At 37.8% G+C, this 16,882-nt stretch overlaps 1 protein-coding gene across 38 annotated transcripts in view; it reads right to left on the bottom strand.

Moving 5' to 3' along the window:
* Positions 1–16,882, bottom strand: part of dlg2 (discs, large homolog 2 (Drosophila)) — a 277,202-nt gene that overhangs the window by 86,702 nt on the left and 173,618 nt on the right. For 33 of the 38 annotated variants that reach the window (XM_073874328.1, XM_073874330.1, XM_073874341.1 and 30 more), the window contains one exon: positions 6,933–6,986. The exons of 3 other annotated variants lie outside the window; for them this stretch is intronic. In XM_073874328.1, coding sequence (XP_073730429.1) covers positions 6,933–6,986 — 54 coding nt within the window. Of the gene's footprint in view, positions 1–6,932; positions 6,987–14,925; positions 15,412–16,882 lie in introns of those variants that run through there. 2 more of the 38 variants (XM_055208338.2, XM_055208340.2) reach the window with 2 other exon arrangements.

Here is a 16,882-nt window from a genome sequence, read left to right as displayed (position 1 = left end):
TTTACTTTTTTGAATCAACTAATGTTTTTCAGTAGAATTACTCAAAATTTTAAGGCAACCCATAACTAACAGTAGTTTTTAACCTTTTAAGTTGAACCATGTTCAACGATTTTACAGTGTGATGGCTGTGCATGAGATACCAAAAAAAATGAGCAAATGAGATTATTAACCAACAAAAGCACTGGCAAACGTATACACTGTAAAACCTAACAGTTAACTTAACTCAAACCATTTAAGTAAACCAGTTGCATTAGGCCATTTAAGTTGTAAAACACATAAATTGAAGTACTGTGAACTTGAGTCATGTGCAATTATGCACTTATATTTAAGTAGTGTGAATATAAGTGCATAACTGCATATGACTCAATTTGTTTAAGTTCAAAGTACTCAAATGTATGCGTTTTAAACCTAATGCAACCGGTTTACTTAAATGGTTTGAGTTGAGTTAACTTTTAGGTTTTACAGTGATAAAACACAGACAATCACTCAAGTGCCTTTTTATGTGAAGATTGGACATCTAGGTCCCAATTCACTGTAAATGCATGAAAAGTGTGACGAGCAGATTATTAAAAAAAAGAATCGAATAAAAGCATCTGCCAAATGAATAAATGTAACGTTACACGAGGTTGAACTATTCCTTCAAGACAAAAAAAGTCCAGTCTGTAACATTAAGATTGTAACAACTTTTCTTAAAATTATAAAGAAGCACATCCACTTTATCTGCCTCTGTGTAAAAGTGACCCAATTATTTTGAGTTTGAGTTGCATTAGCATTCTAAGCTGCATCATGGCGTCTCCAATGTAAGATGTTGGTTGGAGACTAGGAAGAGTGCAGCTGCAGAGGGAGACAGTGGGAAGGGGAGGGAGCTCACGATGCAGTATCCGGGGTGTAAAAGCTCACATTAAACCGGTGAGTCACTGCTAATGTGAAAGCACTTAAACTCGCAAGTGTATGATGGGCACGAGCGTGTGGAACCACACAACTCGTACAAAACGCATAGAGAGACTTATGTTTCCGTGACGACTGACTACAATCCAGGCACTGGGCCTATTCACCTAAAACAAAGCTCTACTTTCCCACTAGAATACGTGCCATTTAGACCCAGTGCATTCATTATCAGCATTGGGGAAAGTTACTTTTAAAAGTAATGAATTACAATATCAAGTTACTCCCAAAAAAAGTAATTAATTGCGTTACTTTTCATGGAAAGTAATGCTTACATTACTTTTAAGTTATTTTTTCTTACTTAGCTGAGGCTTGATCCATTTCAGGCCTTGCAACATACAATATATCAAATGAAAGAACAGACCCTCTGCGATCTTTAAAATATACACAGATTTCTTTCTCTTCACATGAGACGTTACTTCCGGGTTGTAAAAGTTGCAGAAATGCGGTATTGCGGAAAGCCGGAAATTCTCGTCATTGGCAGGGAAGTGTTTTCTCTCAATAGCGACATTATTAAATTTTTAAACAAAATATATTAAACCGAAAAGTAACTCGCATTACTTTTTTAAAAAAGTAACTCAAATATCAATGTGTACATTTATAAAGTAATGCGTTACTTTACTCGTTACTTCAGAAAAGTAATATTATTACGTAATGCGCGTTACTTGTAATGCGTTACCCCCAACTCTGTTGATTATACACAAGGTATTTTCTACCAAGAACAGAAACAGACCTAATGTTTAAAGTGGTCAAAAGAGGTCATTTTGCAAAATCTATGTTTTTAACAGTTAAAAGACTTCTCTTTACATATTCATGGTATCATTGCATCACTATTTTATTTGGTCTAGTGCTGGCACTTTACATGATTTTTACACATGACTGAACACAACCTATTAAGATTACAAGTCAACCGACTTCCACTGCACTGGCGAAATCCTACATTTAAAACCATAAGGTCCACAACCGTGTCTGTTAGCAACTTAGCCACCATTTTTCTTCCAAATTTTCTTATTACTGTAATAAAGGTCTAACATAGGAAGTATGCTTTTGGCGTCACAGCTCATTGTCGTTATATTCTGAATAACAATATGACACAAACGCAAATTAGGTCATAAGAAAGGGAGAGAGACAGATATGTAGCACATTCAAGATGTTGTACTGACTTAAGGTTCTCTTAAACGTCACATCTATTACACATATACACTATTCAATTGTTCAGTGCTTCATCAGTTTAACCATCTATATCCAGGTAGGCCACAACACAGCACATTTTCATGAACATCAGTCCATGTGAAACTAATATTTTATTTAAGTTAACAGATGTGCTGCTGGATGAGTGTTTGTGTGTGCTCACGGATAGGTGTGTATTGCACACATGTGTCAGATGAATGTTTATTGAGTATTGGCCCCGTCAAGCTGGCTTTACTGCTGTATCCTCTCCCCTTTTTCTCTCCAGGGTCTTTGTATCTCCATAGTGAATCTATCAGATTGTTGGATCACACCTGCCCCAAGCGCAAAAACAGCAGGACTCCAATATCACAACACAATCTCATGGCAAATCGTAACACTTCTCCCGGAGGATAATTCGGATAAATTTGTTTACTCTCATACGTTTCTGCTTTGGCTTTGGGTAACTGGGGTTGGTCATCATTTAAGCTTTTTACTAATTTTTGTATATATGAATTCATACAAATTAGCCACTTACAGTGACACATTTCTTTTACCCATCTTCTGCTCCCACAACAAATCTTTATACATTGACAAAATAGGCATGCTAATCTAAACTGTAGTGTACTGCATATGCCAGTAGTATGATATCAAAACCTTTTAAATGTTGCTGTGTACACCTTAAATTATCAGTAAACGAGGGTTAATGAATCTTATATTTTATCACCCCCCAAAAATGATCAAAGCCTTGGTGCTAGTAAATGCTGTAAAGCTATTTTATGTTAGCTTTATAGAGAAACCCGTGTTACACCAAGATATCCATGCATCCAGGGCTTCATGTTCAAACAGCTTATAACACTTTTAATCTCATACACTTACAGTATCACTGCATGGTCATAGTGATTTTTCTGCAAACAGAAAAGGGTATTTAAATTGTTTACAGCTTTATGCGTGCTGGCAGATTCTGACTGTCACAGTTGATTTGATGTTTTGATGGAAATATTGCGCACTGACTAAAACAGTCACATCTCCTGTCATCTGGATGAGCTTAAATGTCATTAGAGAGATGCAGGGAGGAACAGGAAACAGACTGAATTATCTTTGGTGATCATGACAGGTATGCATGAGATGTCTGTTCATTGAAGAGTCTTCTGATGAAACAGAGCAGGAATGGGATTTTGGGATGTTTCTGAGGTACAGTAAATACATCTGCTATCCCAGCCGGAAATGTTATTGCTTAAGAATGATCTTTTAGGTAAATATTTGTTTCTAAAGTTTACTTGCCTGTAAAAAATGTTGACATACAGTTTAATGCTATAAAACTAAAATTTAAATGGCACAACTGAGATCTGAGATCATTCCTGAAAGAATTTCTGATAAGCAGACACAAAATTACTGGGATATTTTTCTCGGGAGCAAAAGTCTCACTTTACTCTTCATTTAATATCATTGCTGTCCAAGAGAAACAACAGATCCATGAAGAGATCTCATTTATATTGTTTCTTTTTTGGAGAACAAATATATGAAGAGTTTGGTTCCAAAACACGATAAACTCTTTTTTTTATTAGTTACCGCCAAAATCAGCATTGTATCTGGTCAGTATTAAAAAGTAAATTCTTCAATTTATGCAAAATCCGATATCCGACGCAATATTCTGTCATCTTTTCTCCCTTTTTCCAAACCGCGACAAACGGCAGTCTTCCTTCTCTGCAGAATGCAATAAATCCGCTCAACAAATCACAGCGCACAATTCCACGCATTGTTAACAATAATGGCGGCGCTTTGAATACACACAGAATTCTAGTTTTCTCATCTACTTTGTACTTCGGAATTGACAAACAAACAAAAACAAAATAATACTTTGATGGCATTGATAAACCTGTTGTGGTTTTCTGTGACGGGGAAGAAGCGTAAGCCATCAAAATTTTATAATGTACGTGAGAGGCACTCGGGGGAAGGAAAAATGCCGGCTGTTGTTTGTTCTCACACGACAGCATCAAGCTTCTGTCATGCTAACACATTGACCTCAGGGGATCTTATGAAAAACTTTCCATTATTTTACTCAAAGTCAACGAAAATCAAGCAGAACTAAAACATTTTACAGCTGATCGCTGTCAAAAAAGTTCAGTGACGACGTCTCATGACAGCAGCAATGACAGTGTTCTTAATATGACAAAGTAAGTGTTTTGATTAATGCCATTATGTTTATTTTTTAATCAGTGTATACCACTAGTCAACTAAATGAATATAACATGGCAAAGATGAATGCACATTTATATATTGATTCAATGGATTTATAGCATTTTGAAAAAAACTTAGGTTTTTATAATAAATCTTTGAAAATCAAATTATGGATTTGAATTCTTAATGTTATTATAACTTAAAGATGCTATGTGAAAATTTGTAACAGAAAATTGTGGTTTTCATCTTGTCACTTTCTTGGCATAAAAAACAAATTTTTACCCAAATTAGTCAAAATGGATTTATTGCATTTTGGAACCAAACTCTTCATATAATATTGTTTAAAATGTTTCACACACTACAAAAACAGGTAGTAGATCATTTTGGAGCTTGAAGGAGACGTGGAAAACATGTCTCAGCCTACTGAAGGTTAAAATGTGCTGTTAATGTGTGTGTGTGCGCGTGTGTGTGTGTGCCCCCTGTGCTCCGTGCCAAACTGTGTACTACCGCTCTGTGTTAGTGTTTGATTCAACACTCCTCTCTCCCTCTGGGCTCTTTCATTCACTCAGTACATCACCCAATCATTCAATCACCTGTTGTGCCATGTGCTCAATTCATTACTTTCACTCCTGCATTCATTTCTCTCACACTATAGCTCTGGTCAGTTTCTGGCCTTCAACATCTTACAGTAACTCAAATGAAATCTATGAAATATCAGTCTCTGACAGGAAATGCTCTACACAGCTAGCAACTCCACATATTAAACGAATAGCCATCTAATGGAAGACTTGGTTAATTTAAAGGGGACATATCATAAACATCTGACTTTTTTCATGTTTAAGTGCTATAATTGGGTCCCCAGTGCTTCTATCAACCTAGAAAATGTGAAAAAGATCAACCCAGTAACTTATTTTTGATTAACCATTCCCTGCAAGCATGTGAAAAACAGGTCATTGAAATTTGGCTCCCCTGTGATGTCAGAAGGGGATAATACCGCCCCCTTAATCTGCACTATCCAACAACGGCACTGGCATTTAGTGCAGAGATCAGCTCATTTGCATTTAAAAGGACACGGCACATTTTTGTTCACACCTACAAAGTGGCAATTTTAACATGTTATAATAAATTATCTATATGGTATTTTGGGCTAAAACGTCACATATGTACTCTGGGGACACCAAAGATTAATTTTACATCTTAAAAAAGTCTTGTGAAATGTCCCCTTTAAATTATATATGTTACGAAGCACTCTACAACAATACTCTAACAAGCTTAAAAATGCATAATATATATACAAATATCATGTAAGATTATCTGGTTAATGCAGATTTTATATAAAAAATGAAGCATCATATAATATACGCAATGCATTCTGGGATTGCCTTACCCAAAGAACATGCAATGCTACACTGTCAGCAAAAAAGATTAAAAAAATGGTCTCTAGCTGTCACTGAGGCACTACCCTTTCAAAAAGTACACCTTAAAATAGTTCAAAATACTATCAGAAGACCATATTGGTTTAAAAGAGTGCATTTTATGGTGCTTTTCTATTGCATAGTACCCCACGGGTTGGGTCGTGTCAGCTTACTATTGGGGGTTTTTGTACTGGGTACAGTACGTAGTACCTGACACTTTTTTTCTAGTAGCACCTCGTGCTGATACTAAAACGTGACGCGAAAACATTATAGATCACTGATTGGTCTGAGAGAACCGTCACTACCAGCCTCATTGCTAAACCTTCGTCATTAGCTTTACCTTTTATGTGCTCGCGCTGTCTCGAGCAAAACCTGTCATCTGTGCTTTGTTGTAAGTTCCCAAACTCCCTTTCAGTGGTGAAAAACATCCACCGGCTGAGAATCAGGAACAACATACCAGTGTTTTCCTTGCAGTTTGTGGAGGTACATCCGCGACGCGCATGTTAGCATGTATGCACGGCATCGACTGACGCCACGGGTGTTTGTACAGAAACTGTCATGTGAGACAGAGGTAGTGATAAACGCGAATTTTGATTTTGTGGCGGACTGACAAATAAATTAATGTATGTGAAACACTGCATACCAACGACACGTGCTCCCACTTTTTGTAAGGCTGTAGGCAGCGCAAATCGTAGGAAAAAGTAAGAAAAGCGTACTTTAAAGCTTGGCTATAATAAGATACCATACTGTACAAAGCAGCATAATTCTGATGCTTACTTTTCAAAACGCCTTTATGTCAAAGCCAAGTGTCTGTGATTCAAGACCATCCTGTTTTACGCCATTCATCTCGAGCATCAAATCTTTCTCAGATGTCCCGTCCAAACACAGCGAAGGCAGATCATTAATATTTTAAGACCTTAAAAGAAAAGCCCCCATGCTAATCTAAACCCACAGCTAATCACTGTCCTCTTTATCTGGTTTATTTATGAAAAGTCATCAATTATTGAATAGGGTGATCTTATTTGTGCAGCACAAATAAAAAATATGTCAAACTTAATTAAAAACTCAATGATCATCATTCTGCTAAATCAAAATCAAATAGCACACATGCATGGGCATTGACGTGGGTGGTTTACAATGCCACAGTTTAAATCCCATGCACACACGCATACTGAAATGTCATGAGCAAAGAATAAATAAATGAAAAACAAAAATGAAACTCACGTAAGGTACAGATTCCAAAGTGTCCGTGTTGACAATAATTGGAGCAGGGCTTGCCTGTGAAAAGAGAGGAAGGGAGAAGGAGGGAGATGAAGGGAGAGGAAAAGAGAAAGAGATAAGGATCAGAGTGGACTGGAGGAGATGTGTGATCTGGCCTAGTTTTTAGTAAAGGATATACAGAGCGTGATGGATACCGCTGAGCTCACCGATGCCATGATGATGGGTACAACTTTAAAATGATGAATGACACCACCCACTGAAATGATATACAACTATATTTACACACACACAGGCTTGATTATTAGATGAATGGTTAAAAATAAAAAACTGCCATTTTTCAGAAGTAAAAATATACTTGCGTTGTGACTGGAACAAAAAGTTTGTATTACAGTATATACTGTAAATGTTGAATTGTGTTTGTGTTGAAAGTGGCAAAGACAAATGCTGTCACTCATCAATACGGCGGGAAATAAGTATTTGACACATCAGCATTTTTATTAGTAAGAGGATTTCTAAGTGGGCTATTGACACAGCATTTCCACCAGATGTAGTCATCAAGCCAAATCAGAACATTTAAGTATACAAGTTGAGTCATAATAAATAAAGTGAATGACATAGGGGAAATGTATTAAACACACACCTGGACTAAAGCAGCTGATATCAATTAGTACTGATAGGGGGCAGGGTTTCTTTCTCAATACTGAAAGATTTCAGGTGATATCCTGGCTTTATATGCCATTTTGCACCTTGTTCTCTTCATGTGTTCAATACTTATTCCCTGTTTCATTCCACTCTATTTATTATGACTCAACTTGTATACTTAAATGTTCTGATTTGTTTGTATGAATTCAGTATTTGGCTTGATGGCTACATCTGGTGAAAATTTTATGTCAATAGCACATATACTGAAGAGCACTGTTTGTGTGAAGCTTTACAGTACTTATATATACAGTATATATATGGGCTCAGATGGGCTCCGTCAAAAATGAGATAACAATATTAACCGAATGTTCTCATCACGTATATTGGAGTATGTTTATCAAATACCTTCGCTTTAAATCCGCATAATGCTGTAAAGTGGGAAATTGTGCTTTTGTGAGAATATACTGTATCACTGTTACATGTCAGTGATAAAGAAAGTCACAGCCTAAGTTTCCACACACACTAACTTAGAGATTGGAAAATAAAACCTGTCTTTATGTGAAAGCTTTAAATAGAATAGTAAATCTTTTTAGGGTCTTTCACACTAGTTGTCTGTTTGATGTCAGAGTTTAGCTCATTTGGTTGCTGTGAAAGTAATTTTCCACTGCGCATCACTGAGTCCACTTGAAAAGGTGACTTGGGTACGAGATGCACCATTACATGAGTACCAAGTTTACCTTCTTTTAGAAGCTTCTGTGTAGCTGCTCTCACCTGAATTCATTTCAAACTCATTCATTATCAATGTGCTATCTTTGTATCAGAGCACTGTACACAACAGCTTGAGGAATAAGTGTGTATTTATTTTCTATGTTAAAATACTCAGCTATATGTAAGCAACTAAAAAAAAAAAGTATTTCAAAGCTCTGCAGTATTATAAAACCATTCATTTTCAAGCAGCCAACACAACATCATTGGCTACAATTTTGCGTTGTGTTTGGGGCCGGATGATGCATGCGCACAAAACACACAAACTCATTTAGCAGGCTCATCACAGAAGCAGTAGCATCCAGAAACACTCTGCCCTGGAGACGCAGTTGGCCTGTTGCTGTGACTGAAAATCGATCGACAGCAAGGACTGAGGCTGTCCCTGCTCACTGCGCACTGATTCTAATTACATTAATATATCTCGTCTTGAGAGCTAGAGCCTCAAGCACAGAGACACCAGAAAGTCAGAGAGAGAGAGAGAGAGAGAGAGAGAGAGAGAGAGAGAGAGAGAGAGAGAGAGAGAGAGAGAGAGAGAGAGAGAGAGAGAGAGAGTTTTTACATTGATAGAAAAATGGTAAAAAAGAAGTTCCTAGGTTGTCACTGGGTCAGTACCCTTTAAAAAGTTCCTATACCATATGAGGAGTTTGGTTCCAAAACGCAATAAAAATGTGACATGAAAACCACTATTTTCTGTTACAAACTTTCACATAGCATCTTTAGGTTATAATAAGATTAAAAATTCAAATCCATAATTTGATTTTCAGAGATTTATTATAAAAACTGATAATTTTTTCAACAAAATGCAATAAATCCATGACAAGTTTTTTTCCCCAAAATGCTATAAATCTAATGAATCAATATATACATGTGTATTCATCTTTGCCATGTTATATTCATAAATGCGTATTCATAAACGTAAATGCGTAGTTTCGCGTTCGTCCTCTGTGACCTCTTGACGTCATGACGTATTGCGTGGGGTCAGTTGGCGCCTCACGACCGGATCTACATGACGAGAAGTGGTGCTTTAATTTGTGTATATTTGTTATTTTTATTGTCAAAAATGACAATCGTTTTGCTAGATAAGACCCTTATGCATCGTTTGAAATTGTTTATAGTCCTTTGAAACTCCGTTGAAAGAAACTGTTAAGTGTCGAGTTAAGTATTAAATGTTGGGCTCTATTAAAGTCCATTAAAATTAGAAAAATCCTGCAATGTTGTCCTCAAGAAACATGGTTTCTTCTCGACTGAACAAAGAAGACATCAACATTTTGGATGACATGGTGGTGAGTAAATTATCTGGATTTTTTTTTTAAGAAAATTGACTAATCCTTTAATATAACAGCAGCTGGGCTCGACCCTTTTTGACCCAATGCTGTGTTGAAAGTAACCCAGCATTTTTTTTTTAAACTATAGTGTAATTTTTGAAAGGGCACTGCCCCAGTGACAGCTAGAGACCACAATGTATGTGGGGGAAAGAAAAAACACTCAATAAAAAATTTAATTGTATAACTGATGTTTGTAATACATCGTGAGTTTTAAGAATGTGTGTTTATAAGTACATATTGCAAGCATCTTTCACACACGGTGTTTTGTTTGTTTGAGGAAACAACATTGGAAATGTGGCATTTAACCGGAGCTATCCAATTATCTGCTGATGCAGCCCATCACGGCGTGGCAGACACACATTTAAGAAGATTATAGGAGCGATAATTGTGGTTTTATCTCAAAATTTGACAGTTTAATGGTCGGAAATAAAAGGAAAACGAACCTAAATGAGCACAAGCTAAGTTTTATATCTCTCTGGATGATGAAGGGCAATATTAGCCAGTTTCAAAAGAAGACTGTCCCTTACGACAAATAAACGAAGAAAAATCACTCCAATATCCTACAAGGATGACGATGCAAAAACATGTACGTCAGAAATGTCAAATTAACTGTTGCATACAGTAAATTGCAGTGAAAATTGCTGCTCAAGTATGGTATTCTTTATCCAGAATTGCACATAAATACTGTATAACTGATTTCATCAATATGCTAATTATATGCATACTTACTTATTTTTTAAATTAAAACTAAAAAGCAAAAAACTTCATCAGCACTAACTATATAAATCATATTAACTCATGAAGGTCTATGAATGTTTATGCACACATAAACAAAATGCTGGAAATAAAGCACATCAGTGGTAACCGATGAGAAAAGAAAAATAATGGTACTTTTAAGACATCATGCCCTTTTATGTACGAGACAAAAGGAAAAATCACAGTGATACCCTGAATCTTGTTTGTTACTGAATGCAGCCCGTGTGACATTAGAAATGCGATGGGTGATGAAGCATAAACTCTCAAGCATCACTTTGACATCAAAAAGGGCAGAAATGGCAAGACCTTATCAAAGCAAGAGGAGCTGTGCATGCATAATCAATGTTTGAGGACAAGAAAATGTGCTCATGACAGCTAACTGAAATACAGAATATTCTGTATCTGTTTATTTTTGCTGGAGACCGACATGCTAGATTAAAAAACAAGGACTTTTTGTGCAGGTTACTCGCTAATGAGCTTATCGGCAGTAGGGGTACTGGACACTCAGTACGGCTAACACACGACTCCTTAGTTCTTGTGATAATCAAAGGACTAGACAACAAGGAAGCTCATGAGAGATACAAAAAACGAGAGAGGACTTGAGTTCTGATGCCAAATAAAAGACTAAAAGTGTGACATTAGTAACGCCAAGGAGTTTGATTCCCAGGTATGAACTGACCTTGATTGCAATGTAGGTCGCTGTGTGTAAAATCTACATCAAATTTACATAAAATTGAACACATTAATGTGCATTTGAAAATGTTCATAGGCAGCATTTATTTATGATGTAAACAAAGACTGTTTGCTATGTGGGACTTCAAGCCCTGGCTGGGCAGAGCGATGGATAATTGGATAAAACTGGCAGGTAAAGCTTGGGCACACACAGACAGTTTGTTGCTTGTGTTCATTAATTCGCTCTGCAGACACAATCGACTGAAGTGGCTGCTGTTTGTATCGAGCTTCATGCGTCAGTAAGGGCTTCTAAACAAACTCATGCATGGCGCAAGTGGCCTCGTTCAGCCAGCCAACGCTCACGTGGCAGACCAAATGCTGAGGTGATGGCATTACATAATTACCTGCAGAGACCATTAAAACATTTATCCGCAAACATTAAGATCTGTTTAGTATAGTTCAGAATAAAGAATAGTATATTAAAGGAAACAAAGTATACAGAAAACTGCAGTATAACATAGACATAACATAGAACTCCAAACTGAATGTCAGAATGGGAAAGAAAGGTGATTTAAGCATTTTGAGCGTGGCATGGTTGTTGGTGCCAGACGGGCCGTTCTGAGTATTTCACAATCTGGTCAGTTACTGGGATTTTCATGCACAACCATTTCTAGGGTTTACAAAGAATGGTGTGAAAAGGGAAAAACATCCAGTATTCGGCAGTCCTGTGGGTGAAAATGCCTTGTTGATGCTAGAGGTCATAGGAGAAAGGGCAGACTAATTCAAGCTGATAGAAGAACAACTTTGACTGAAATAACCACTCGTTACAACCGAGGTATGCAGCAAAGCATTTGTGAAGCCACAACACGCACAACCTTGAGGCGGATGGCCTACAACAGCAGAAGACCCCACCGGGTACCACTCATCTCCACTACAAATAGAAAACAGAGGCTACAATTTGCACAAGCTCACCAAAATTGGACTGGAAAAATGTTGCCTGGTTTGATGAGTCTCGATTTCTGTTGAGACATTCAGATGGTAGAGTCAATATTTGGCGTAAACAGAATGAGAACATGGATCCATCATGCCTTGTTACCACTGTGAAGGCTGGTGGTGGTGTAATGGTGTGGGGGATGTTTTCTTGGCACACTTTAGGCCCTTTAGTGCCAATTGGGCATCGTTCAAATGCCACGGCCTACCTGAGCATTGTTTCTGACCATGTCCATCGCTTTATGACCACCATGTACCCATCCTCTGATGACTACTTTCAGCAGGATAATGCACCATGTCACAAAGCTCGAATCATTTCAAATTGGTTTCTTGAACATAACAATGAGTTCACTGTACTAAAATGGCCCCCACATTCACCAGATCTCAACCCAATAGAGCATCTTTGAGATGTGGTGGAACGGGAGCTTCATGTCCTGGATGTGCATCCCACAAATCTCCATTAACTGCAAAATGCTATCCTATCAATATGGGCCAACATTTCTAAAGAATGCTTTCAGCACCTTGTTGAATCAATGCCACGTAGAATTAAGGCAGTTCTGAAGGCGAAAGGGGGTTAAACACAGTATTAGTATGGTGTTCCTAATGATCCTTTAGGTGAGTGTATAGTATAGTATTAATATGATATGGAATGGTATAGTATAGTATAGCATAGATTGAAACAATACAGGATAGCTTATCACAACCTTATAATTTTGTATTATTTATTTTAAACTAAAGTTGCAAGAAAGGGTCCACATGGGTCCACATTCAGCACTGGCGTGTTTGGTACAGAAGGTAATAGAAATATGTTCTTATCGGCTGTGTTAAAGAGCCAAATTGGTGCTGACGGCCTGTTGGGAAACAGAAGTGCCTGTTTTTCACACATCAGCAATCTAGAGCAGGTACCCATAGAGGAACAGCTCAACACAAGATCACTTGAAAATCACAACAGACTCTGTAATAGCTATCCGGTTAGTGCGGGTCTTTTGAGACGTGTTCAACCTTCTGTCTTGGGATGTTGTAGATGTTTAAGAGATCGAAGAAACCAAAAAAAGTAATTCTCATTACCATCCACGAATGAAGGTGAAGTGCATTGCAACTCAGCCGAAACATGACTAATACAGTGTGGCACATCGAGGGACTTCATATCTTCAGGTTAATTGTGTGTTAATTAGCAGAAGGAAATAATTACAGTTGTCCAAAGGAGAGATAGCATTTCACCTCTAAACTGTGGGAACCGCACCTCCGTGAACAAAAAAGCCAATGCAATTCAATTTTAATCAAGCATACCTATTTCAATCTGCTATATAGGAAATTATTAGATTAATATGACCCTTCACTGAAACAAAGAGACTGGATTAAGAGAAACTTCGATGAAGAAGTATAAAACCACCATAATTAACACATTTTTGCAAACTACAAGAAATTGGTCTGCAGATGTGTTATGTGCCTTCCAGACGTCTTGCAACAGCAAAACGTGTGCTCTGGCCCACTTTACTGTTCTCAATAATTCAGGACACACAAACTATACATAGAGCTACCAAACCACCGTCAATAATGCACAAGATGAGAAAGTCAACAGCCTTAAAAGAGCTTAAAGCTACACCAAGGGAGCCAAAGACTACAGAGAAGCAAGTAAAGACAACTCTATTGACTATACTACAAATATACACAACAGGAAACATATAGAAGATACAGCCTTGTTTCAAAAGATTTGTTTTAAAACCAAGTGAGCTGTCTGAATAGACAGCTGTCCTCTAGGCAACATTTTAACCATAAAAGAACATCATATGTGATTACAATATGCAGCAGCACCATGTGCCACAAACACAAACCTCTCCATAGGGATCCTGACTTGTCCATACTGTATAATGACACACAGAAATTATCTTATTATATTAAGATCATGTGCTGCACATAAGGCATTTTGAGAATATAATAAATAAATGTCACATGCACTGAAGAGATGGCTAAATTGGACAATCCCAGAGTTTAAATAGATGCACACACCAGTAATAAGAAAGCACACACGCTCATACAGTATATAGCAGAGGGTTTGCAGTGTGCACTGTCCTGCTATGTTAGTGCATTTAATGAGGTGTGATGCATTGGCCTGATTTAAGCTCTTTGGCTGTCTTTCTCAATGCATCTTACATGCACACACAATTCATGTTACCACCATTGTTGCATGCACATTTACGGTGCATCACAATGCTTTGAAATGCTCTGCAATGATGCATACAAAAAGTCGATGTAATAAATAGGTTTGCACACAATATGCTTGTCTTTTCTGCAAAAATATCTATAATGCTTTCTTTCATAAAATAAACATAAATGGGAAGTATATATTATACATATACATATGCCATTTAAGTTGTCATTTACAACATAATCTAGACAGTTATGTTCACCTTTATACTTTGAAAAAGAGCAGCTTAGATATTTAGTAACACTTTTTGATGTCCACAGAAGACATAAAGCCATACAGTTTTAAAAACAAGGAGTAAATGAGTGCTTTAAAGATAAAGTCCTACAGATAACACACATCTTGCCATATCCTTAAGTAAAAACCACATATACAGTACAACAGCCATAACACAAGATACGAATTCTAAATAACCAGCAGCGTTTAAATTCAGAGCATGCTTGGTTTCTGCGATTTACCCAGCACGTGTATTATCAGAATTCAGCTGAGTGTGTGCTACAGGAAACACATAGACACACAACACCATCATTGCCATTCAAGTCCTGTGTTAGGACGTTCCTCAACCCTTCACTCACTTTTGCCAGTCTTAATATACTACCCACCCACAATGTCCCGGTTCCCATCAACTGGCACTGATTACCTGGTCCGGCTCGTGCCAGCTGTTCGGATGGCAGCTGCACTCTGCCCACAGGTCGCAGCTCCCCCCCTTGGCGCGCGGCATGCCGCGGCTTGGACTCCTCCAGGAGCTCTCAGAGCGCGAGGCTGTGAGTTTGGCCCGCTGGCGGGGCAGGGTGGACATTGAAGGGGACGGCGAGGGTGACGGTTGATAGTCGTAGCCGTGCTGAGGTTCGGGTTGCCAGCTGCAGGAGCAGGGCGCCTCGCCTCCTCCTCGCTCTCCGGCACGGCCGCGCATCTCCACGCAGCAGCTCTGCTGCTTGCTCAGGTAAGCCGTCATCCCGAACAGGCACTTCTTTCTCGTCCTGTTTCTTCACCTCCCTGTATCTCTGCTCGGGTGCGGGGAGCAGAAGAGGAGGACGCAGCTGTGGTGAGCAGCACTCCTCTGGGCGGATACAGTGCAGTGTGCTTTCGGCACTGTGTGCGTCAGAGAGAGAGAGAGGGGGGGAGCGAGGGAGAAAGCTGGCTACTTGTAGACACTAGGCATGTTTTATGTTTAGTTAAGCGACAGCAGTGAGACAGAAAGAAAGAGGGAGAGTTTGTATGTGTGTGTGGGTGTGTGGTGTGTGTGTGTGTGTGTTTGTGTGAGAAAGCTCTTTGTCAACTTATGATTATACTGGCTGCATCCTTTGCTCAAGAAAGAAGCAATTGAACAGCTGGGGACAGAGGGACTGTCGTCATTTACTCACCCTCATGTTGTCTTAAACCTGTATGAGTTTTTTTACTTTGATGAACACAAAAGAAGATATTTTGATAAATGATGGTAAGCATACAGCTGCCGTAACCATTGACTTCCATAGTAGGAAAACAAATATTATGGAAGTATTGTGATACATGATGAAGAGGTATTTTGATAAAAAATGGTAAGCAAACAGTTGACAATGCCATTAAATTCCATCGCATTTGTTTTTCCTACTATGGAAGTCAATGGTTACAATCAGCTGTGTGCTTACCATCATTTAGCATCTTCTTTTGTGTTAACCAGATACAAGAAATTCATAAAGGTTTAGAACAACATGAGGAGGATAAAATGATGACAAATTTTTCATTTTTGGATGTACTATCCCTTTAACTACTTAACTTTAACCATGCAGTTACAGTACAGTAGTGGGGAAGAGTGATGTCCAGCTTAGAATAATTTACATTAAATTTTTATTTAATTTTTTTTTTTAAAAATGCATAAAAATATGTATGCATTTTTCATCATAATGGTTTTATTAAGACTAAGGGGGCATTAAAAAGCAAAATTTGCACAAATTCCCCTCCCAGACTTTACTTTTGGCCACTACTGTACATCAGATTCAGCTCCAGTGTGCCACACTTATGGACCGCTCAACTAATGTACATTAGCCCCACCTGCTGGTATCAAGCCTGCAATACAGTCTGAATGATGCATTTAATAGAATTTATAAACATCACCACAGTGTTTAGTATAATGTTTTGGGTGCTTGGTTATTCATCTCAGGTTTGTAATAAAAAACAGTCAAGGCCATGAGATTTAATGATTTGTTCGGTTGTGGCATTGGTGGCTAAGTGTCTAATGTCAGTTATTCATACAGCATTCTCCGCATATAATGGCACTTACACTGAAAAAAAAACTTTTTGGTGTAGTAAAATATATTAGATTAATCCTCATAATAGTAATATTAACATTTATTGAGTAAAAATTTATAATAGTAAGTAAAATTATAATAAATACACAATTAATTCATGTACAAAATGAACTGTGTGGGAATAGTAAGTCGTATTATATATTTTCTTCGTATTATTTAACTGTTTTATAGTCACATAGTCCTAAACAGGGCCGGAGTGGGACTCGTTTTCAGCCCTGGAGTTTATGCCTAGACCGGCCCACTTTAGTTCATGACTGACTATATTAAAATAATATCATTAAACCCTCAGTAGCCTACATAAGTCTGTAA

Source organism: Misgurnus anguillicaudatus, chromosome 12 (genome assembly GCF_027580225.2).
Source record: "Misgurnus anguillicaudatus chromosome 12, ASM2758022v2, whole genome shotgun sequence".
Taxonomy (NCBI): Eukaryota; Metazoa; Chordata; class Actinopteri; order Cypriniformes; family Cobitidae; genus Misgurnus; species Misgurnus anguillicaudatus.
The sequence above is the reverse complement of the archived record's forward strand: the minus strand, read 5'-3'. Positions and strand labels throughout refer to the sequence as shown.